General features: G+C 43.4%; 1 protein-coding gene across 16 annotated transcripts in view; it reads left to right on the top strand.

The window, feature by feature from the left end:
- CLASP1 (cytoplasmic linker associated protein 1) overlaps positions 1-25,791 on the top strand; it is a 160,572-nt gene that overhangs the window by 2,852 nt on the left and 131,929 nt on the right. For all 16 annotated transcript variants that reach the window (XM_083488423.1, XM_083488433.1, XM_083488422.1 and 13 more), the window contains exon 2: positions 21,597-22,087. In XM_083488423.1, the coding sequence (XP_083344549.1) occupies positions 21,893-22,087 (195 nt within the window). In that variant the 5' untranslated portion in view covers positions 21,597-21,892. The remainder of the gene's footprint in view (positions 1-21,596; positions 22,088-25,791) is intronic.

The raw sequence follows: 25,791 nt of genomic DNA, 5'->3' as shown, positions 1-25,791 counted from the left end.
GCTATATTAGCAATGTAGAAGTGGCTCTCAGAGTGACTTGAGTCATGCTCCTCTGCCACAAAGCCTATAATGTGGCTGGGCACACATTGACTGATCATCTGTGTGTGGGAGAGGGTGGAGAGGTTGAAGACAGCAGTGGTGGTCAGCCACCCTACAAGAAACACCCTCTACTCCTTTCATTCATGTTAACTGGGATGGGTGAATGAGGTTGGTATACATGGGCAGGAGGAATCTGGGAGACCCAAAGAGCCCTGCATTTCCCCTCCCCAAATATTTCAGGTGTTGGGGGTCAAAATGTGGAAGAGTATAGGGAAGGGTAGATTATCTGGAATGACTTGTATCTGTAATTCCTGAAAGGAACAACAGTTTTGTCCTCCACCAATTCTATCTCCTGCAGCAGGTATGTCAACTTTTGGGGCTGTGTGTGTAGGAGTGGGCTTAAAATCCTTTCTCAGGTTGGGCAAGGGGCTTAGTTTATAAAAAAAACAACTCTGCATGTGTAAATGTTAGCGTGACACTACTCTTCCCAGCCTGTTTAGGGAGGAGCCTCACCAGAATTGCACTCTCCTTTGTATTTACAGTGGACCCTCTGGATACAAACTTAATTTGTCCCGGAGGTCCGTACTTACCCTGAAAAGTCCATATCTGGAGGAGTTGCTTCTGCTCATGCACGTGGTGCGATAGAGCACTTATGCACGTGCAGCGAAACCCGGAAGTATACACTTCCGGGTTTGCTGCCTTTGTAACTCAAAATTACATCACCTGAAGGTAACGTAACTCAAGGTACCACTGTATTTCTTGCACACCTCTCCTAATCATGTTTCCTCGGAACCAATGTACTTTGATTCAAGTAGGCTTTAGTGTCTGATACGTTTAAGATTGCTGTCTTAGGGGTTTGTTGTGGCAGAAGTGCTTTCCCCCTCTTATCTTTCTTTTCCTGCAGGAATTGAAGGTGTTAGGGTAGAGACTATTCTTCTCATGAGCACATGAAACATATGGAGTTAGACCCAGGATTCATCTAGCCCAGTGGTTCTCAATTGGTGGTCTGCGGACCCCAGGGGGTCCACTTAAACCACCCAGGGGATCCATGGCACCATTCACCTAACAAATACTATCACAGAGATATTAAAATTTTCAAAAGTAGGGGGTCTGCAGTAGTTAGCCAATTGGGAACCACCAATCTAGCCCATGATGGTCTATCCTGGAGGTTGGGAATCTGTGACCTCCAGATGTTAATGAACTCCAACTCCCAACAGTCCTCATCAGCATGGCCAATGGTCAAGAATAGATGGGAGTTATAGTCCACCACCATCTGGATCTTTTGCCCACAAGGCATGTTTATGTCACCGAACTGTGGCCTGTCATCTTATTGTGGAACATGCATCATGACCATGATCGTGAGAATTTCCACTCAAAGCCCCCTTGATTTTTCAAGTTTGGGTATATAGTGTTATATGAGCAATAATTGCTGCAGAGTGGGACAAAGCCGTGTTGAGTAAGTTGTTGGGCCGGAACTAGTGCATTTGATGATTTGAGACTTCTGAATGAATGTGTATCTTTGTGTTTCATGGAGGAAAGGCTTCCTCGATTACTCGAAACACATGGTGGGTTCAGGTGGCTCCAGCATTCCATGGCTCCTTGTTCCACATGATCCATTTTAGTTGGTGAATACTTAATTATGTATCTTTGAGTGATATATTTGCTTGGTTGCATTCAAGTCAAGTTCTGGAATCTTTCATGAACCCTTTCTTGGCTCAAAATCTGTCTCAAATATTGCCTTTTTTGTTACAGTAAACTTGATTAATTGTATTGTGATGTTAGTGTAAAAAAAGACATCTAGCAAAGGTAGCTAACAATAATAAACATTCTAAAACAAGTCCCATTCTAGCTCACGTGGTAGAGATACTCTGGAAGAGTGATCATAGTGGGGAGACAACTGGAAACGCCCACCCTTGAGTTGCGGTTCAGCAGGGATTGGGAACCTATGGCCTTCCCCTCATCCCTATTCTATTAGCCATACTGACTGTAGCTGATGGGAGTTGGTTGTCCAATGAGATCTGGAGCGCCATAAATTCTCCATCCTTACTGTCAAGCACGTAAGCAAAGGTAATATGTTTTTATTCGCTATAAGTAATATTGGAACATAATGTTACTTGTGATAGTCAACCCTTCCAGTTACTACAGTCGAACCTTGGATACCAAATGCCTTGCGAGTCGAACGTTTTGGCTTCTGAACGCCGCAAACCCGGAAGTGAGTGTTCCACCAATCGGAAGCTGCACCTTGGTTTCTGAACGTTTTGGAAGTCAAATGGACTTCTGGAATGGATTCCGTTGGACTTCCGAGGTACCACTGTATTAGGCTTTTCAGTGTTTCTGTACCTTTAGTTGTCATACTGGTATTTCTCCTCAGATTGACAATAATACATTGAATTCGTATGAATTTAATCTCTTTTATATAGTATATCTAGTGTCCCACTAGCATTTATCAGGACTGATATGTAATGGAAACATAGTTCGTAATGCAGTAGGATCATCATGCGTGAAAGAAGTCAGTGGAGGGAGGGATGGGGAATATAAGGAATGAGCTGTCCTTCCTGGGAAGGACATATATAGGATGACAATGATCTCTAGAAGAGTAGCTAGCTTTCCGGTACAATCCTAGACCTGTATACTCAGAAGTACCGTATTTTTCGCTCTATAAGACGCACCAGACCACAAGACGCACCTAGTTTTTGGAGGAGGAAAACAAGAAAAAAAATATTCTGAATCTCAGAAGCCAGAACAGAAAGAGGGAATGCTAGGCAGTGAAAGCAGCAATCCCTCTTGCTGTTCTGGCTTCTGGGATAGCTGCGCAGCCTGCATTCGCTGCATAAGACGCACACACATTTCCCCTTACTTTTTAGGAGGGAAAAGGTGAGTCTTATAGAGCAAAAAATACGGTAAATCCTGTTGCGTTCAGTGGGACTTACTGGTAAGTGAGCATTGTGTCTGTTGCAGCACAAAGAACAAAAGAATCTTATGACGACCTTTGAGTCAGGGATGAGGGGGACTGGACACCTACAAATGTTGTTGGACTTCAGCTCCCATCAACTTCTGCCAGAATGGCAAGAAGTCTGTGATGATGCGAACTGTAGTCCAGCAATATATGAAAAGCCACAGATTCCCAATTCTTGCTTTAAAGGCTAACAAATTATTGTGGGATGAAGTTTCTAAGAGAGGAAGCCTATTATTTATATTCATTGATTTATTACATTTTAAGCAGTTCAGGGTAGTGTACACAGTCTGTGTTTTCCCCTCCCTGCCACTTTATCTTCACAACAGCTATCCTACGCTAAGGATAAGTGTGTGCAATCCTATATGTGTCTGCTCAGAAATAAGCTCTGCTGAGTTAAGGGGGAAATGCGTCTAGGTTCATAGTCTTAAGTGAGTGATTGGGCCACGGTGATCCACTGAGCTAAATAGGAATTTAACCCAGTTTCCCCCAATTCAGGTCTGTCACGGCGCCCACTACATCATGACGGCTCCTACTTCATCCGGTGCATGAGTTCATAGAAGATGACACCCAAGCGTGCTGTGGGTTGGGGTATCTTATACCAAGTGAGATTTAAAAATGAAAAGTCAGTTCAGCCTCTGATGGTTCTGTGCAACACACACACACAGATAAAATAAGCATAGTTGACCGTTTCATGGCGATTGTGATTTTGCTGATAACAGCACAGCTACAAAGATTGTGTTAACACTTGTATGGTTTAACCAGCTTACTGGCATGGGTTCTAATAGATGTACTAATTCATTCTAGATGTACTTTAAAAACTTTTGCTAAAATGGATAGCGAGCAATAACTTATCCATTCTCATTCTATGGTAGGAAACTATTCCCATTTTACAACTGGAGAAGTTGTGGCTGCAATGCTGTGCCTGCTTCCCTGGAGTGCAGTGGTGCTTGCTTTTGAATAAACACATATGCCAGGGCTGGGCCACATGTGACCCTCCCTATGTTGTGGACTCCCAACCCTCATCAGCACCAGCCAGCTTGGCTTCCAGGTTGATCCGCACAGGAAGTGGCAGTTGAACTAACATGATCAGGGATGACAGGGGTAGTAGTACAACAGCATCTGGATGGTACTATGTTGGCTACTCCTGGTATATAATATTAATATGCAAGATGTGCAGAACATCTTGTCCAAGGCCATGCAGTAAGTCCATGGGTGCACAGTGGTGTCATTTTGCCTACAGAATGCTACCTGAGGTGTGATTGGACCCTGGTCTGGTGCAGTCGGCCCCTCCCTAGCTATATATCTCATTGAGGGTGAAAGGCAACATAGTGAACCTTCAAATTTCTATTTAAAATGAAATGTGGGAACATTGTGCACCAACTCAAGGCCCTAGGGGTAGCACCCTGGTGTGTATAGTCTCCCTCTTCTAAATCTTTTACCCTGTCCATTGTTTTGTGCCACTTTTCAACAACTAAGGAAACTAGCTTGGTTCATTACAGCAGAAATTGAACAGGCACTAAAACGCCTGGGTCTTTCTCACAGGTAAGTGTGCACAGGAATTTGGCTGCAGTCCTGCGTACACTTTCCTGGAAGTAAGGCCCATTGAACTCAGTGAGCTCTACTTGTGCGTAGATTGCTATGAGCTTGTACTGTAAATAAATATATTGTATTTCAGGTGAATGGTTTTAGAGCTGGGGCACAAAATACAGTACAAGGCCTCTTTATACTCCAGGCTGCCTAAATAGGGCTTGAGACATAGATGAAATGGTTGAACATTAAAGCATATAGCTCAAATGCAGTGCACCAAAATAGACATTTTTTTGCAAACTGACCAGTAATACACTTTGAAAATGTGAGACAGTGAAGCAAAATTAGAGCAGTGATGAGTAAGTACTCCAGAACAAATGGAAAGGATTGTATGGAACAATCCTGGCCTGACTGTAGTGGCTGCCAGTTAATTTCTGGGCCAAAGTGCTGATGCTGACCTGTAAAGCCTTCCATGGGTCAGGACCTCATTGCCTTAAGGACCAGCTCTCCCCATATGAACTAACCCGGACCCTGTGCTTGTCATCCAAGGCCCTTCTCTATGCCCCCCTTCCCCAAGCAGTTTGGAGGGTGACAACACAAGAACGGGCCTTTTCTGTGGTGGCTCCCTGTCTGTGGAACATTCTCCCTAGAGAGGTTCACCTGGTGCCATCATTACATATCTTTAGGCACCTGGCGAAAACATTTCTCTTTACCCAGGCCTTTGGCCATTAAATAATCAATGACTTGTTAAATGTGTGTGCAGCGGCGGGGCTGCTGTTACGATTATTTTATTATTATGTGTATTATTATGCTGTGCATTTGGGTTTTGTTTTGTTTTTGAAATTTGCTCCATAAATTATGTTCTTAACAGGTCCGTGCAGCGGGGTGGGGGTGGGGGGCAGAAGCTGGGTGCGTTTGCCCCAGGCCTTGGAGGGCAAAGCTGGCCAAGGGGGGGGGGCGCCAGGGGCTTGCTGGACTTACACTGGCATGCCAAGAACAAGCCAGGGGGCCTCAGACAAACTCTGCACAGGTTCTTAATGTTGAACACAGCCCTGAGATCTTTGGATAGAGGGTGGTATATAAATTGAATGAATAAATAACAACAACAACAACAATAACAATTGTATGAAACAACATGCTTGTTATTGGGGTTGATAGCAGATTTTACTGTTGTAGAAATATCAAAAAGATCAACATTTTAAATGGTTATCTAGATGGACAGAATAATCACCTGTTCAAAGGAAAGCTATATTTCAGCCCTCTGTCTGTGCATTTAATGGTGAAGAATAGTCGCCTGGAGTCTTTCTCTCCTGTTCAGTGTTCCAGTCAGGTTCTTATGTGTTCATCTATCACACTGGTATCTAAGGGTCTGCTTGGTTGCCTAGCACTTTTACGGTGTTGGGGGTATTTGTCTGTCTAGCAGACTAATATATGGACAGCCTGCAAAGTCATCTTTTAAACCTCTTAAATCTGCTGTTTACAAGGGAGTGAATGCCCAGTGGGGAGATTACACAGAAAGTTGCTAACTAATTCTCATTTTTTAAAGTGGCAGGACCTTTGAGGCCTGCTTATAAGTCTTTGACAAATTTGTGATAACCACAGTGCGGCCAGAGCTTATTTTTGTTTGTGACATTACTTAACGTGTATGGAGTACTGGTAGAACTTTTTTCTTTTTCTTTCTTTTTTGCTGGCCAGGGTAGTAGTGACGCCTCATATTTTAGTAGAAAAAGCACTGGGTACAACTGTTGAACAATTAAATTAGCCGAGCCCAGCATACATTTTAGTAGTCTGTGTTATAATTGATCAATCTCTTTTTAAATTGTCATGAGGCATCACTGTGGTTATTTGCTCAAGTGCGCACGAATAATACAGGATGGCTGCTTAAGTCTTGGGAAGCCAGGAAGCTTGCCTGGAAAATGCTTGAGCAGTTTAAGTCCTGGAGAAGTCAGTTTTGATAGCCCTGCCTAAAGGGTTCCCTGAACTCTTTTTTTTTTTTAATATTATTTTATTGCAAATTTTAAACAAAAGAAGATCACCAGACATATACAATACCTTCACCAAAAAGTAACAAACAAAAGAAACATAGGTAGACAGAAACATAAACATAACATAAAAAAAATCATAACTGTTCATACATCATTTTTTCATAACTATTTGGACTTCCTCACATCTCCCTTTCCTGCGTTCTCCGTAATGAAATTATAGGCAGCAAATTATTACCTTATTTCAGTTCTTATTTTCTAATTCTCATATATTATGCCTTAGACTTTAAGTATTTTTATCAAATGCCTAACAGCTTGGTTTAGACATAACATTACTTCATGTTTCATCTTTATTTATTAACTTCCACTTATTCTCATATATCCTTCAACTAAATTGCTGGTGCCATGTTGTTTTCTTTCGTGCACTTTCTTAACATTCATACAGCTTATAGGGTTCCCTGAACTCTTGAAGTACCATATATACTTGTGTATGAGCTGACCCGAATATAAGCCGAGGCACCTGATTTTAGGACAAAAAACTGGGAAAACTTATTGACTCGAGTATAAACCGGTTCACCACACCACAAACCTGGTGGTGGCAGCAGCAGAGGAGGAAGAACAAGCAGCCTGAAAAGCCTCCTTTCTTGCCGCTTGTCCCTCTGCCTCTGCCGCTAGCAACAGCAGGCACAGGAGCCTGGTTGGGAGAGGCACAGTGCAGCGCCTCTCCCAGCCTCTCCTGTGCCTGCCCTTGTGAGAGGCGGGCAGCGGCGGAGGGACGAGCTGCTCGCCCCTCCGCTGCCGCCGCCTCACTCAAGGCTTATATTCGAGTATATACGGTAGTCTGCAGACATGTTTATAGGGATGTGTATCTCAAGCAAGTATTGCAATTGTACAGTGGTGCCCCGCAAGACAAACGCCTCGCAAGACGGAAAACCCGCTAGACGAAAGGGTTTTCCGTTTTGGAGGCGCTTCGCAAAACGAATTTCCCTATGGGGTTGCTTCGCAAGACGAAAAAATCTTGCGCGTCCCCGCGGGTTTTTTTCGCTCCCCCCCCTTTTCCTAAGCCGCCTATCAGCTGTTCCGTTGAAAAACCCGCTTAACAGCTGATCACGGAAAGCCGCTAGACCGCTGTAGCGCTAATCCACTAGGCTGTCAATGGGCTTGCTTCGCAAGACGAAAAAACCGCTAGACGACGAGAATCGCGGAACGGATTCTTTTCGTCTTGCGAGGCACCACTGTACAGTCTTCCTTGGTTGACAAATGCCTTGCGACTTGAAAGTTTTGGCTCCCGAATGCTGCAAACCCGGAAGTGAGTGTTCCGGTTTGCGAATGTTCTTTGGAACCTGAACGTCTGGTGTGGCTTCCACGACTTCCAATTGGCCACAGGAGGTTCCTGCAGCCAATCGGAAGCTGCACCTTGGTTTCTGAACATTTGGAAGTAAAACAGACTTACAGAACGGATTCTGTTCGACTTCCGAGGTACCACTCTATTGGATTAGCTGATGTAGACTTCACATTGGGAATAAGGGCAGCCCTTCAAGAAACATGTATGCATGATGCAGTTTCCATCAGGTCTCCTCTTTATTCAGTGGAACTTTGCTGCTTTAAAAAACAAATTCTTAGCAAAGAGATGATGCACGTGGAACTACACAGGAGCATAACAAAGCAAAATGTAAAGTGGGAGAAATATGCTAACAAGAGGCCTGCCATCGGATCAGAAGACACTCTCTGAATGGCAGCATTATTGTGTTAGTTGATTTCTCTGGCCACTTTTTCTCCTTCTTTGAATATAAATTGATATGCAAGTAAGTCATGCTTTGGAGTAAGCCTGCTGATTTCAGTAGGCCTACTCCGAGCATGGCTTGCTTGGATATTGCTCATATACTCGGCAAAATGTGAGCTTCCAGCAGCCCACGGAGGATTGTTTTGAAAAACTGCCAGGTGCCATTGCTATCTCAAGCGCCTCTGGGAATTTCCAGGCTGCAACCTTGGTTTTCTCTCTGTGTGTTTTGAGAAGATGGTTGCTCTTGTTTAGTTTCTAAAAAACAACAACCCAGAGATACAGGAGCTCAGGATTGCCTTCTGTTTTCTACATATGTGGGGATAGCCTATGGTTACTGAATAATGAGGGGGAACTCCGCTTTCCTTGTTCTCAGCTACTTTATTATTTTAGTACCACGTCAAATAATTCAAGACGAAGTCGTGGCTTAAATTAAAAACTAATTTTCTCGCATACAGCCTTTTTGGGGTGGGGTGGGGGTGGCAATGTGAACTATGAAAATTTGTCTATGTTGAGCTCCACCCAATGTCGTTTGCAGCATGGTAATACTTAGTTCCACTTGTTCACACTAATCTATGGTGCAGATAATTAGGTGTCGGATATATGTTACAGATTTAAGCACTACTGCAGCTGTGACACTAGCAGCTAGGAAGTAATTACCATGCATGGAGCTATTTCAAGTCGCTCACTCCTTGTGCATAAGGTATGCTCCTCCAATAGGTCTCATTTTGTAAAAATTCAATTACAGTATGTTGCTAAAAGCACTTTCCTTATGCAGATTTGCTTAGCTGAATAAATCCACACAGGTTATAAAATTCTGCATTTATAATGCATAGTTGTAGGCTTGAAAACCATGGGGTGGGAATGGGCCTGTGGGAATGTCAAGCTCACACGTTCCCCCTTCTTCCCTCCTCTGGTGTGACCATGAGAAAGAGACTGGAAGACTTAGCTTCTCTTTTAGATTAACTGCAATTTCTTATATCCAAACTGACAAACTTTGGCTAACCCTAACTATGCTTTCGTTGAAATAAGGCAAACTAGAAACAATGGATTATGAAGCTAGGCTATTTCAACAAACCATTGTTGAGACTAACCATAGGATTAGGGATTGAACATAATGATGATAATAATTTTTTATTTATACCCTGCCCATCTGGCTGGGTATCCCCAGCCACTCTGGGCAGCTCCCAACAGCATTAAAAAAGCACAAGAAACCATCAAACGTTAAAAACCTCCCTAAACAGGGCTGCCTTCAGATGTCTTCTAAAAGTCAGATAGTTTTTTATTTCCTTGACATCTGATGGGAGGGCATTCTACAGGGCAGGCGCCACTACCAAGAAGGCCCCCTGCCTGGTTCCCTGTAACCTCACTTCTCGCAGTGAGGGAACTGCCAGAAGGCCCTTGGAGGTCGTTCAGGCTGAATGATGGGGATGGAGACACTCCTTCAGGTATACTGGGACAAGGCCGTTTAGGGCTTTAAAGTTCAGCACCAACACTTTGAATTGTGCTCGGAAACGTACTGGGAGCCAGTCTAGGTCTTTCAGGTGTTATATGGTCTCGGCGGCCACTCCCAGTCACCAGTCTAGCTGGTGCAGTTAGTAAAAAATGAAAGCGATCTCCTTGTAGCTGTGCTGGGAGAGGAGAGGGAAAGCTCGTACAGGATCATTTCAGTAATGATAAACCATGGCTCATTGTCATGTCTAAACACAGCCATTGATCTTGGTTGTACATCATGAATTAGCAATCTATGCAAAAGCTGGAATAAGCCCAAGCAAAAACTCATATTCATGTGCTTCCTCCTCCAATGCAACTGGGAAAAGGTAACATATAGACATCATGGCTGTCAGTGTCTACTAGCTAGTCATGTTGGCTATATATGACCTCCAGTACTGGAAACAGTATGCCTCTGAATACCAGTTTCCAGAGGGCATGAGCAGGAAGGTTATGTTGCACTCATGTCCTGCTTGTGGGCTCCCCATAGGCACTGGTTTACCACTGTGGAACAGGATGCTGTACTAGACGGGCCTTTGGTCTGATCTGCCAGGGTTGTTACATTCGAAAGAAGCCAACTTCAAACCATGGCTTATGAAGCCGGTTGGTTTATTTTATTTTAGGCCACAATCTCTGGTTCGTACAACAGTGACAAGCTTGAGATTACTTGAAAATGGAAATTATTGCTGGTGAAATCTTGCAGGCTGAGCAGAGGCAGGGATGAGAGAGTGCACAAGACTCATTTGTGGTAGTTTTAACTTGTGCATAAAGTGCTAAAGCATAGTTTAGTGTTACATGTGAGAGGGCCACTGTGTCAGACTGTAAATAGGGGCAAAGATGTTGTGTTGAGTTTATGGGAGGAGAAAATACCTATGGGAAACATCAACAAAATGGCTTTGTTGAGCAGAAAAGCAGAGTCGTCCAGATGGAAGGCCACAGATCTGTCTTGGGAACCTTTCTAGAAAACAAAGCTTATGGACAAAGCTTTCCTTGAAACTTCTGACTTTTAAAGAAAAATAAAGAAGTAATCATAGCAGGCAAAGTATTAATACATTTGAAGACCCACCTGAGGTTCTACTTTATTCATTTTGTTTGGGCTTGTTTCATAATCTGCCAAAATAACTGCAGTACTCCGCTATAATTAAAGTGGAGAATGTTGCAGAGGAACAATTGTGACATTTGATATCTATTTAAAATGTAAATGCTTTGTAGCAAGAGGCAGTTTTTAAAATCTCTGCATAGCATTAAGGTACAAATAATTTATTTTCCAAGAAGAAGAAGAAGAAGAAGACTTGCCCTCTCCCAGGGATATAGTGTCTCCTATCACTGTCTGGGGTGAGCACACACATGCTGAGGTGGGTGGGTGCGTGCTGGGAGTGAGTGGGGTGTGCCTAAAGCAAAATTGGTAACCCCACAAATTTTGGGCCGTGGCAGCAAAAATAGAATAAAAAAAGGTAGACATGGTGCTGGGGTAGGCAGAGAGGTTCAAACCTCTCAACCCACCACCCTAATAGGACTGCAAGTGGCCTCATTCCTGCAAATTGGTATGGAGAGGGGGCAAGCAGCCCACCTTGCTAGCTGATCTGCATGGGACTATGTCCCTTGTGCATTTGAGAATGTGAAGTGGTCACACCTGCTTTTGGCCACATCCACCATGTAGCTCCTGGAGGGTTGGCCAAGAGTGAGTGTGGCACTTATGCCGGAAAAAGTTGGCCATCCCCGTTACAGATTATTTTTTTGTACAGTGTATTGAACTTCCTGTTACCAATTTCAGACAAAACTTGGATTCTGCCAGCTAGCTTTGCAAAGTTCTTTGTGGTCTTCATGACAGTTCCATGATCTAACCAGTTGTGGTTCCTGCTGCGACAGCAGGAAGCAGGATTTCAGTGCTAGCCAGCTGGCCCATCAAGTGCTGTCAGTTGGCTTCCATCAGATGTTGTTAAATTTTCCATGAAGTCAAGAATGCCTTGTCCGCATTCTTGGTTGCAGTCTGTGCTAGGGATGGAGAGTCCGCAAATTGGTTTGCTATAGACTCTGTCACAAGCATCCTTGCCCTGTCTGGTGAGTGTGACAATGAACATGACAGGGATGAACCCATTTTCCCAACTTGGAGCTTGGGAGAAGGGGCATGGGGCTTGTCCCTACGATTGCACTTAGCTTTGGAAGAGTTCACAACAAAATCCATGAAATCCTGGTTAGCTGCCTGAGTTGTTGTTTTTCTTTTTAAATGAACTGTGGCAATAATATATGCCACAAATGCTTAGAACAGTGTTTCTCAAACTTGGGTCCTTGGACCACAACTCCCATCATCCCTGACCACTGGTCCTGCTAGCTAGGGATGATGGGAGTTGTAGTCCAACAACAACCAAGGACCCAAGTTTGGGAAACATTGGCTTAAGAGTTGACCATGAGTTGTCATAACTTTCTCTGTTTTGTTATTAAAACTACATATGGCTATTATCTGACTGGTCAGATCCCAACATTAGTGGGAAGGCAAAGTTGATAGACAGGCTCCTTGTCAGATATTGGAACCTGACTCCTGTGTCCTAAACTCTGCCCCCTGGAGCACACAGTCTGTTGCTTAAATCAAATGGCTGGGAAGAAAAACCTGGACATGTGTCTGAAGTTTATGGGTGGGATCTGTACCATTTTACATTGCACACAGGTGCCCGACTTCAACATGCCTCTCTTCTGCAGGTCAGGAAGTAGTGAGTGGAGCTGAGGAGAGAACAATAGGGACTAATAGAAAATGGAGAAATATTGTTTTAATTGCAATAGACTTTTCTGTAGGGGGGGAAGGCTAAGTTATTTGTCTGGTTCGAATTAATATTGCTTCATATGAATTGCTAAACTTGAGATCGCAAGTCACATATTTTTGGGTTTTGTTCTTGCTACAAAATTCTCTGTCTCTGATTTGCAATCGCTTATTACAGGGTTGGTGAACCCAGGATCCTTGAGATGGGCTTGGGCTGGCATGGCCAGACAGCAGGAGGCCTGGGCCTGGGAGTTGAAGTGCGGCAACAACTGTAGGGCCACAGGTTCTCCAGCCTCATCCTACAGTGTTCCTTCCGGGGGGGGGGGAGTGTTGTTTGGCCTGCTGTTGGAAAAATAGCAAGTGGGGCCTCTTAAGGCTGGTATGGTGGCCATCCACAGACCCCAGGGTGTACCATTCACACAACTGAAACTACCATAGAGATACCAACAATTTCAAAAGTAGGGGGTCCATAGCTTGGCTTTTAAAAAACAGGGGACTCACAGTACTTGGCTAATTAGAAACTATTGGGCTAGTATATTCATTGTTGCGTAAGCTTTTGCCAGCGCACTTCATCAAATACATGAAGTGGGCAGATGTACAAGAAAATGGGTTGTGGGGTCTGTGTTTTAAACCGAGTGAGGTTTGAAAAACAGTGAGTGCTTCATTATAGATCATCATATAAGATGCTTAAATATACTTTTCCCCAAAAGCCTGAAGAACTATTGCTAGATTTGATGGGAGAGGATATTAAGAAGACAGACAAAAGACTATATTTGTATGCTACGACAGCAGCTAGAGTCATGATAGCTCAAAAGTGGAAAACACAGGAGATACCGACTGTAAAGGAGTGGCAGACAAAGTTGGTCGAGTACGCAGAACTAGCAAAACTGACACATAGAATTCGCAGTCAGGAGGAGACAAAGTACCAAAAAGAATGGAGTAAATTTATGGTTTATATAAGTGAGAACTGTAGAAATCTGAAGACGTTAGCAGGACTGAAATAAATCTTATGTCATGGTTTAGTCTTTTATTAACGAAACTGTAAATTAATGATTGGAATAAGAAAACCTGCGGAAGGGAAGGAGGGAAGTCAATGGCTCTACGGAGCATAAAGTAGGATACATGTAAAAAAACTTGATGTTTTTGGTTTGTTAGTGTTGGTGTATTTAAAATGAAAACTTAATAAATAGCATTTAAAAAAAGAAAGGAAAAAGAAAAAAAGTGAGTGCTGCTGATTTCAACGGGGTAGTTGTTTACTGTATGTATATATTTCATGGTTTTATTATAACCCACTCTGGAAAAGCTTTTCCAGGGAATGGCAGGGTAGAAAAGACTTTTTAAAAAAGAAAAAAAAAGAGTCCAGGAATGCAAGAGGAGCAGGTGCGCTCACAGTATCATGTGGAACACTGTGCATCCGATAAAATGGGGTTTTATTTATTTATATATTATCCCACCGCACCCTCACAAATGCGTGCCACAATAAATCTATTGAGTCTTGAAGGTATTGCAAGGCACTCTGTTTTTAAGGGATTACTGCATGTCAAGAAGTATTCTCCACCCAGCTCTGTAACCAGCCAAATTCATGCATGGGTGGAGCGGGTTTTCCACCAATTTGCCTGCGCCGCAGTAAAAACAACAAAGACTCCTGCGGTACCTTGTGGTGCCACAATAATCTGGTTGTTGTTTGTTGTTGTTGCTGCTGCTGCTGCTGAGAGAGAGAGAGACTTTCCTCACAAACTGTGACATGGTGTGTCCAATAATAGTCCATCTGGCTTAGGGCTCATATCGCGGTTTTTAAGTGCAAGTTATTTCAGAGAAAAGTGTTGAGTAGGAAGGTCTGTGCTTCCAATCCTTGTTTCCAATTTTTGGCAGGCAAATGTTTTTGGGGATTGAAGCTCTTGGCGAACCTGGTTTGATCCTATTCTCTATGAAGTTTGACATTCTAAATAGAAGAGCCTGCCAACCAACCTTGATGCTTATTTTATCCAAGATCACAGCTGGGGTCGCCATGGGGAAAGGACTTTTGCATGTGCATGCTGAGTTCTTTTTCTTGCTTTCTTTTTTGAGTGGTTTGATGCTTTCCCTGCTATTCTCTGTGCTTTGGTCCAGGAAGCCTATGCACTAAGCAGCTAATTATACCTTTATCAGTGCTACCCTTGGGGCTATTAAGTGTGCACTACAGTCCTTGAACTTCTGGTCTTTCTTGTTTGCTTCTCGGATTGTTTTTTTTTTGGGGGGGAACATTATGGAGGATTTGTAGAAAAAACAAACAAAAAACACACCACCTCCAAAACCATTATGTACAATAGTTACATTCCTTGGTCTGCTTATTGTTGCTATGACAATATTATTAAACTGATTGGGTGCAGCAATGGGTGGTGCATGTGTTTCTCTGAGGGGCATAGTGCCCATCTCAGCTCTTTCCCAAATATTGGTGACTCCCCACTTACGCGGGGGTTATGTTCTGGGCCTCCAGGTGCATAAGTGAAGCATGTGTGAGTGGGGAGCCTGTTGCAGTACATACAGCTTTCTGCCCAACAGCTGTATGTTGAGCAGGCTAGCTCGATAGCAGTGAAATCTCCTGTGCGCCATTTTTTGAACCCTTGGAGTCTTTCTTTCTGAACTTTTGGCTCACTGATGCCCTCTTCGGGCTCTGGGGAGGGGCTCCTTGTGAGCCACAAGGACTTTCCAGCTCTCTTCCTCCATTCCAGCTTAGAATTAGTTATTGATTTCCCGGTGCTGCGCGTATACGCCACCACGTATGAGTCGATCGTGAGCAAGTGGGGGACGGGTGCCAGTGGTAGAAAAGCCCATGGAAACTGAGCATCTTTGATGGTGACCTGTTTAGTAATAGGGCCCATCTGCACTATACATTTAAAGCAGTATCATAGCACTTTAAACAGTCATGGCTTCTGTGGGAATGTTGATATATTGATGATTAATATCTTTCCTAACTTGCACTAGCAAGTTTCTTCACTTAGCAGAGTGCATTCCCCCTTTACGTAGCAGAAAACTGGTTGCAGACTTGTGTGAGCCTCTTAAGACAATAAACAGTTCAACCTGGCTTGCCCAGATTGAGATATGTTCTGTTATTCCTGGTAAGACCCCTTTGACCCCCTCCCTTAAAGAATAAAGACACAACAGTCTTATTCATAAGTAACAAAAAGTAGTTTTACTCATGATCAGGCAGAGCACAGTGTGATCCCTGAAGGCAGGCTTTAGGTTTAAAGTTACAAAAATGTACAAACAGGTTTAGCCCATATGGAAGATAACCTAGGGGTGAATCAGTACAGACCAGGTGACTCAGGAAGTTCGCAGGACGAAAGAGAAGATCAAAGAGAGGGAGGTGGCTGCATGACTTGGCCTTTTACCAGGTCTGGAAAGGTCACGCCCACCTACCAGTCACATGCAAGGAAGGATGCTCCAGACCAGGTGTAACAGGAAGTTCAACTGGCTGGACCAAACATTCCCTTGCATGTCCACTCTAGCAAAACAAGGAATGTTGCATTTGACTGCTCCCAGTGGATTACATCCCACAGCTTCCCCCAAAGAATCATGGGAACTGTAGTATTTTTAAAGAATGAAAGAAAATGGACACAATCCTGGGGTGGGGGGGGGAGAGGTTTCAGCCTCCCAGCCCAGCACTCTGATGGGGATCCAGATTGCTCCCTCTCCTGTCATGAGATTTATTAATTGATGATCAGGGAACAGAGAGAGATCTTTGAGTATCATGTGAGAATGTGGGTGGTCATGTCCACTTTTGACTGTACCCATTGCTGGCCTGCAGCCCCTAGAGAGTTGGCGAAGGTTTTTTGCTATTGGGCCAAAAAATGGTTAGCCACCCCTGCTCAATGTAAAAAAGGAAGAAGCATTGGACACCCCCCCCCCCCGGCAATGCAACAAGCATGCTATGTTAGATTTCTCTTCACTCCGAAAATAGCATGGCACCTTGCCATAAAATTTAAGGCAGTTATTTCGCCTTACCTTTCCCACCCCCCTCTTTCTTTCTCAGAGCTACTGTCTCTTGTTGACAAAATTTCAGACTTAATGTACCCCTGGAAAGAGTCCTCAGATACAAAAGCTATTGTGTAAACAGAATAGGCGAAAGAAAATAACTGAAGCTGGAAGGCCATTGGCCTAATGAGCTCAATACAAGGGTTGTACTCAAGTCCTGTCCTAAACAATGAGAGATTCTAGTTGAACCTCCTTTGGCTAGAGTCACTGAAACGGTCCCAAGCAGCCTTACTTGGAGAGCTCTTCAAAGAGCTCTTATTAATCAAGGATGCTTTAGGCCTAGATGTCCACAGTAAGGCTTTAAAGGACAAATGCAGAACAGTACCCGATATTGTCCCCCAGCTCCTGCCCCTGCTTCTTGGGGGAATCTTTGCAGAAGTGTTGCATAACCCATTGGCAGAGTGTCATGGCCGACTCTTGAAAATCTGACAAAATCTGATTTGCAAGGGGTAGCCAACATGGTGTATTCCCGGCTCCCATTAGCCCCAGCAAGCATAGCCAATGGGAAGGAATTAGAAGTAGTCTGGCAACATCTGCAGGGCACAATGTTGACAACCCCTGGGATATAGCATTTATCTGCATCAGGTCATCTTGCCCCCCCCCCCACCTGCAAGCATTCTCTGCTTCAAGAGGTTCCTCTGTTATAGGTTGTGCCACAGCCGCTTAAAACCTACTCCTATAATCTACTTTGCTATTCTTAAGGTTCTTTCCACAGTTTGAATTCTCAGGAAGACAAACACTGCTGTGTTCAGCTAACAAATCACTGGATTCATGCAGCCTCCAGCTAATTTGGTACAAAGTCATAAAGGGATAGGAAGGATGGGAAAACCAGCCCAGTTGTTCTCCGGAAGCAGTGGATATAGATATTGGGGTGGTTTTCTCACATTGGCCCAACCATCCTGAACATACGTTCTTATTAGAAATGAAGGGATAGCTCCCGGGGCAGTTTCTTCCTTGACACGAAGCCCTTGTTTGTGGTCTGGTGACTATCAAAGGGATCCAGGTAGTTGGATGATGTAATACACAGGACAGCCTCATAATGTAAGGTGCAGGCCAAAATTAATGGTTAAGATATTTGAGGTCCAGCTGTTGACAGTAGGCTTTGAGATGCTCTTTTTGTTTATTTATAGTTGCGCAATTGACTGTTGTCTTTTTAAAACAACAACAGTTTTTTATTGGTTTTATATAATTACAAAAGCACTGCCATTTGGCAGTAAACCGTCTTCAAAAGCAACTAGAATAATTATAGGTACTTTAAACTCAGTGAATAATAATAGTCAGGCATGCCATGTAAAGTCCATAAAGTACGGTCCAGAGTAAAATACATAATGTGCTGACTTAAGCCAACATGACCCTCTTTCTGTTAAAAGTAATAGTGTGGTCTTCTCAGTATACCTAACATAACACAAAATCAACAAAGGGATCCTCTATAAAAGTCTGTATCATCCACATCCATTGATTTGCCGGCATCTGGCATCGAGCATGCTCTCTCACATCAGTTTATGTCACCAAATCATATCATGTACTAATAAATTAGTCTTCTGTGCTTTGACCTCCTATGACTCACATTTTTTAATGTCTGTTCTTCCATTATTGCTGTTTCCCAAACCATCTGTACCAGTAGGTAAGATTAGCATTTGAAGGATTCTTCCAGAAATGTGCCATAGCTGATCTTGCAGCCTGCAATAAATGACTACTTAGGTTAATATTGTGCAGATTCCTGCCTCTCTCTTAATTTTGTGTGTGTGTGTGTGTGTGTGTGTGTGTGTGTGTGTGTATTTATGGTTGTCAGAGGATTTTGTCTATGGCATGGGGGGGGGAACCTGTGTCTTCTCCATATGATATTCGACTCCAGCTCCCATCATCCTTAACAATTGGACCTGCTGGCTAGAGCTAATATGACTTGGAGTTTAACAGCAGCTGGAGGACTACAAGTTATCCATCCCTGACCCATAGTGTTAATATCTAGAAAAGGGTGGCTGTGTTCAACTTTAAAGTTTTATCTAAGCCTGTTGTACAACCTTAACACAGTGAGAGAGACTGGCTGGGGCTGATGGGAGTTGTAGTCCAGATTTTCTGGAGGGATGGCTGGCCTAATGGCTGTATTATGAGCCTCATTTTTTCTAATAAGAAAGCCCTTTACCCTTCAAGTTACATTTCCCGAACTCTTATAACCCACAAGTAACATCTGCATCATCCCTGTGTGGAGTACTGATACACTCACTCACCACCATTTTGATGTTTTTGCCCACTTGTCTAGTGCTCTGGGACTTCGTTTTGTGTCTTAGGATTCAGCGAGGGACGTTTGTGCAGAGTCGGTATTCTTTAAAGAAACAGTCTTTTTAGTGAGCCAATTGTTTATGGAGAAGGGTATACATTATCTTAAAGTCCAGCCTTCCCGAACCTGGAGCGTTCCAGATACTTTGGACTGCAGCTCCCATCAGCTCTAGCCAGCATGGCCAATGATCAGGGATGACAAGAGGTATAAGTCCCAACACATTTGGAACTCACCAGGGCAGGGAAGGCTGTTTTGAATAGGCAACGTACAGGCCCTGACTGCTGGAGAAGTTTTGTCATTTCACTGACGGTCGGTGCTCTTTATTTAAAAAAAGGAAAAGAGAACTGCAGCAATGATGACCTAGAAATACAGTCTGTGAGGAAAGACACTTTACTGACACTCTGCTCTTCAGATAAAAGTCAATTAGGATGTATTATTGTACTGTATTGTTTTTGTACTGGGTGATGCCTGTAGGTTTGCCCTGATTGTTTACTTGGCAAGAGATGTGCTTTACAGCTGTCTGATTAACCCCCCCCCCCCCCCCGCTGGCCGCCCTTCTCTTTTGAACTGAGCTTGACCTGTTTTCCTTCAAGTATGCCCTACTTTCTATACATCCAGGAGCTTCAGATGTTATCATTAGGCAGCTTATTTTTCTTTACATTAAAAGGCACCTGCAAATAATAGTTTTTAGGATGTGGGAGACTCCTCCGCCCCATTTTTTTTAAAACCATCCAAGTGGTACTTTTCTAGCCGCATAAGCAGGGCCACATGGGAGACTGAAGTTGAAGGGCTGTGGGGGTTGTGGTGGTGAAGCGAGGAGTGTGTGTCTGCCAGAATTAATGGAGTGTGTGTGTGTGTGTGTGTGTGTGTGTGTGTGTGTGTGTGTGTGTACTGTATTGGAATATGTGTGAGCAAAGATTCATTTCATTATGGAGGGGGAAGGGAACATAGAGCCTGCAGCTGCTGGTAAAGTGATACAGAAGAGTTGGCAGCATTGTCACGGGGGGGGGGGGCGCTCCAGTATGTGCTTCCTCTGCTTCTCTTTAAAAGTCCTGTTTGAAAACACAGGAGTTTTTGAAGACACTGAGACTTAGAGGAGGGACTGCATTTCTGTGTTAGGGGCAGAGGAGGAATGAAGTGCTCTGCCTTGCTTCAACCAGCCTGTTAACTTGCTTGCATGGAATTCCTTTTCCCTATACCTGCCAGGCTGATACTTTAATACAAGGCCGCATTAGAAACAGATGCATAATAATTATAATAATAATAATAGTCATGCTTATAATTTATAATAATATATTAATTACCTGCCATTTACCCTAAGGTCCCAGGGCAGTTCACAGAATAAAATACAGGATAAGAACAAGTAAATAATTAAAACAAAACAGCAAAACAATAATCACCCCTTCCCACAGACACATTTTAAAGGCCTGGTTGAAGAGGAACATTTTTGCCTGGCACCTAAAATATATACAGTGGTACCTCGGGTTAAGTACTTAATTCGTTCCAGAGGTCCTTTCTTAACCTGAAACTGTTCTTAACCTGAAGCACCACTTTAGCTAATGGGGTCTCCCACTGCTGCTGCGCTGACGGAGCACGATTTCTGTTCTCATCCTGAAGCAAAGTTCTTAACTCGAGGTACTATTTCTGGGTTAGCAGAGTCTGTAACCTGAAGCGTATGTAACCCGAGGTACCACTGTATAATGAACCTCCATCTGGCATCAGCGGAGACCTTGCAGATACCAGATTTCTTAGGACACTTTGGCAATTTGCATGACCACTATCTTTGGTAGCAGTTTTAAGGCTGCAGTTGTATACACCAAGGAGAGGGAACCTCTGGCCCCTGTCATTGCTGGACTCCATCTCCCATCATCCCTGATTGTTGGCCATGCTGGCTGGAGCTGAAGGGACTAAAGAGTCCAACAGCATCTGAAGGAACACAGTTTCCCCATTCCTGGTATACATACTAACCTGGGAATAAGTCTCATTGAAATCTGCGGGGTACACTTCTGAGTAACCCTGTACAAGGCTGCACAGTTAGTGCATTCAAACATAGAGGTTATGTTGCGGTAATTCTTACATGAATAATTTTATTGGGATGCGGAGGCCAGGATATGGGTAGCATTCTGGAGGATTGCATGTTGAAACTCTTGACAGTGCGGTATACTTCTCAAAGTTGCTGCTAAAAACATGAAGCTGGCTTCCGGGAGTCATCCAGACTTGCTTTCTCATCCAGACTTGCCCTGTGCTATCACCAATATGCAAAACCTTGCTGTCACTTGCTCTGTGTGTCTGATGCGCGCACAGACAGAACAGGAGGCGACTGCTTCTGTGGTTCTTTCTCCAGCGTTTTTTCTCTTTCTTTTGGTCGTGTCTGATTTCAGCAGACAGCACCCATGGCAAAGTATCCGTCTCTCCATACAGTTGACAGCCAGAAATCCATATTATAATTTGTTGACTGCATTTTTGTTGTTGAACAAAATGTGGGTTTCTTTTTTGTTTGTTTACGTGGTTTTTTTTCCTTAGCAGTTGATGCCCCGTATAACAGGATTAGCTCCTTTTTCTTCTTTGGGGCAGACTGCAGTGCTGTGTGAGACATGAGAATAGTTGCAAGGAATGGTTGCAAGGGAACAGATAGATAAATTACTACTTTTTTTAAAACACGCACACTCAACATGACAGCTTTAAGTATCTCAGCTGGGACTTTATGCTGTTTGGCTGTTTGCTTTCTTCCTAGTTTGCCTCTAACTTTTCCCTCTTTTAAAATTTTCTTTCAGGATGGACTGCTGAACAGAGAAGCATCACAGACCTGGTCCTACAGCACGGCTGGTCCGCTCCCAGCTTTATTTATCTATTACTAGTTATTTTGAATTGAACTTTTAATAACCTGCCAGCTGCTCTTCAGACACACATGGTGCATTGTTGCCATTCCCAGAATCACGTCTTTGAAATCCAGGCCCTTGGTAACCTTCATCGAACAAAGAGGCGACCTAGAGGAGACATCTGCAGCAGGACTTTTCAAACCTGCTGCCCTCTAGCTTCTCCACTGGCTGTGCTCTTTTCCTAGCACAACATGGAGCCCACCATGGAGGGTTGCTTGGTCCAGGTTCTGCAGAAGGATGTTGGGAAGAGACTTCAGGTTGGCCAAGAACTGATAGACTATTTCTCAGATAAACAGAAATCTGCCGATCTGGAACATGATCAGACCATGCTGGATAAAATGGTTGATGGCCTTGCTACCTCGTGGGTAAATTCCAGCAATTATAAGGTAAGACTGATGTGCAGAGATGGGATTGCTAAGTTCAAATGTTGCTTCAACTCTGGCTGGTTCGTTCGCGCAGGCTTCTGTCAACAGTTATGGAACAGAGACATCACTCTTCGCTTTATAGCTTGCAAATCCTCTTGATCCCGTGCATTTCTTGGTGATCTGTAGCCGATGTAACAACACGTTTGTAATTTTGTGGCGTTTCGTTTCTGAAAATGTATACAACCCACACTGCAGAACTCAAAATAAATTAAAAAGAAAAATACACACACCCCACTTGTTACTGATGGGAATAAAAACAGGATCTTCATTACTGGGTTGGCTCAGGGTCCTTGCTTGAAATGGTGAATATTTGCTGGATTTTCAAGCTCCTTTAGAGATACCCTGTTGCTGCAACAAACAGCAACTTGGAAAGAGCCTATGCATGAGGGCATAATTTAATAATGCAAGAAATACAGGAACATCAGCCCTGTGTCACACTCTCTCACCCCACCCCCTTCCATAATGTGCAGAATAACTTGCTGTGGTCCTTTTCCTGGTGTTATTACATGGTGGGGTTTTTAGACACTGCTTTAATTGGGCTACACATTATGGAAGGGCCAGCTATTTTTAGTGGCAGCTTGGTATAATCATCCTAACCCAGCCTTCGCCAGCTTGGTGTCCCCCAGGTGTTTTGGATTACAATTCCCATCAGTTATATTGACTAGGAATGATGGGAGTTGTAGTCCAAAACATCTGGAGGGCACCAGGTTGGCAAAGGGTATTCTATCCTAATCAGCATTCTTCAAGGCCTTCTGCAGGTCTTTCCCATCCCTACTGCAGTTTATTTTAACTGGAAATATTGGGGCTTAGACCCAAGGCTTTCTGCCTTCAAAGCTTTCTGCCTTCTACCACTGAGCTATTACCCCATTTAATGTTGACTAAATACTTGAAACTCACAGCTGAATCTTCTTGAGTGTCAGTTTGTTTTATCTGAGATATTGTCTGAAATGGTTTCATTAGCAGGAGCCGTGGCCTGACTTCTGCACATCAGCAGTACAGTCCCAGGTCAAATGGGGTTCTAGATTGCGTTTGTCTACATTTCACATACCCTACTTTTCACCCATCAGAAGATGATGGTTATCTGGCCAAAGGTTTAAGCCAGCCTTGCCCATGTTGGTGTCCTCTAAATGTTGTTGGATTCTAACTCCCATCAGCTTCTGCCAGTATGGTCAGTGGTCAAGGAATGATGGAAGTTGTAGTCTAGTGTTATCTGGAGAGAAAGTGGACATGGGGAAAGCTGCTGTGAATGGCTTTCAACATGGAGCTAACCAGTTACATCATAAGCCCAAGAGTAGTTCAGAAAGAATAAAACAGGTGGAAAAAAGTGTAACTTTGGGGCTGGTTGTTGTTCATTGTTACCTCAGTGGAGAGATAACAGGATGTGGATCTTTAAGTATTGGTCACTGCCATATGGGCCCTATATATAACTTCTTGGTTATCTAACTCCTGGTGGCAAGTGCTACAGTTGTTAGCAAATAGTTCACATGTGGGTAGTTTCAGTGAAGCCTTAAATAGTCAGTATGAAGAGAGCATGATTTAGAGATGGTATCATAGTTAAAAGATATTCTGATAACAAAGAACATTATAAGTAGCCCCTTTCTTCTATCATAAATTGGAAACGGGGGCTCTCATCTCTTGAGTTGAGAATTTTTTTTGAGGATGTTCAACCCTGAAGGCTGAAGAGAGGTAGCCATAGACACCTCTCCATGTTTATCCTAATCTGTGACAATGACAGAGGGTGTAAGGAATATCTGAAGCAGAGGAAGGTTAATACTGACTAATATTTGGATTCTGTGTTTAACTAAATGATGCAAAATTAAAATAGTGGTGTTGTAGAAAACGAAATTGTTCCATTTGTGCAAGGACTTCCATTTGCACAGCAGTACTTCCCCCTGTTCTCCACCAAGGCAGATTTACAGGTTGTGTGGCAGGAGAGGAGAGGGAAAGGAAGTTCTGTTGCACAACCAGAAGTCTTTACTCAAATTGGATGGCTTCATTGGATACAACCTATGCATTTTAGCTGCCCCAAATTACCTTGTGAAGCGGTCCTTAGAAGTGTATCACTATAAACTACAGTCATATCTTGGATCCCAAACTCCTTGCGAGTCAAAATGTTTTGGCTCCCAAACGCCAAACTGAACGTCCGACATGGCTTCCAATTGGCTTCCTGCAGCTAATCAGAAGCCGCACTTTGGTTTCCAAACGTTTTGGAAGTTGAACTGAGTTCCGGAACAGGTGCCGTTCGACAACCAAGGTACAACTGTGCTCTTAATTCAACACTTCTGATTAAGCTGGCGGGAAAGAGTGCATTAGAGAGATACTGTTTGAAAGAGACTGGCAGGAAATGAAAAGCAACAGCTGATGATAAAACAGAGCTGGGAGAATTATTTCAAATTCCTTGGATTAATTGTAGCCTATCACACAGAGGGTGGTTGCGAGGACAAATGCAGAAGAGAAGAGAAAGCACTCTGAAATTTATAGTTCTACTGAATTCATTTCTAGAGCCACACCTTTGAAAATATCACATACATGTAAATCTACATAATTTGCTAACAGCATTTTCTCCAAATCATATCTTTCCCCCTTTCCCCTTCCCACATGCTCCTTATTAGTTTGGTGATATTTCTGTGGAGACCTGGGATAAAAAGACTTTGGTTATGGCAATCCTAATTAACTTTTTTCCTCTTTGGCCTTCTCTGAAAGTATTCTGGTTGTTCTCAGGCTCTTGTCATTTTCTTTAGCTTGCCCGCTCATACCCTCATGCCAGTCTTTGCTTGCCCTTTCCCATCACTTTCAACTTAGTAACATGCACCCTTTCTTTTTTTACACTACATTCTCCCTTAACCACACCACAGTTGGGTCAGGGCTGTTCTGTGCCTGCACCTACCGATGCAGCTGGCGATACTGTGCTATAGTTGTGCATAAGCTATGCGCCATTCCCCAAGATGGCTCTCACAGCCATGTTTTTCACTCCCCTGTGGCCTCATCTCATCATACTTTGGTAATGTAGGAATGCAGAGAGGATCTGGGACACGGGACAGAGAGGATCAAGTGGATAAATAGTAATAACAAATGCTTTTCCCTCTCCCTCCCCCCCCCCCCCGATTCTGGATTCTGATGATGAATTTGTTCTCTGCAACACGAGATGCTACTAATGCCCCATGAACGGTGGGGGGGTTGGGGTTGGCGGAGAACGTACATACAGACAGAAGCAGATTGACATCTGCATTGTTTGTTACGGGGCATTGCTGGAGGTTTATTTTGCTTTGTATAATTGAGGGGTGGAACAGATGGCTTGAACTTAGTTTAAAGTGGGGTGTCTGTTAAAATTACTCGTATGTAGCAATCATTCAGCTGCTTTAAGAAGCAGATATGCTTTCTGAAGCATGCTTCTTGTTCTGTTGAAGTTCAGTGGAGGAAAGGAAACATGGAATTAGCTTGATGATGATAATGTGAAATGGACAGTGTTGACGTGTTCTTCCGCTAAAGCAAGCTATATGATATATGAACTTGATGAGACCTAGGAAGGAAAGTAGAATCAATGTTGACAGCTGAATAGGACTTGTTTGTTGTGTAAGTTTGAATGGATGCTCTCTTTTATAGCACTCTCCTTATTCCAAAGTATCACAATCTAATAGGACATGGCAAAGGCCCACTATTCCAGT

Source organism: Podarcis liolepis (genome assembly GCF_965112155.1).
Source record: "Podarcis liolepis genome assembly, chromosome: 1".
Classification (NCBI taxonomy): Eukaryota; Metazoa; Chordata; class Lepidosauria; order Squamata; family Lacertidae; genus Podarcis; species Podarcis liolepis.
Note: the sequence above shows the minus strand (reverse complement) of the source record. Positions and strands in the feature narration are given on the sequence as shown.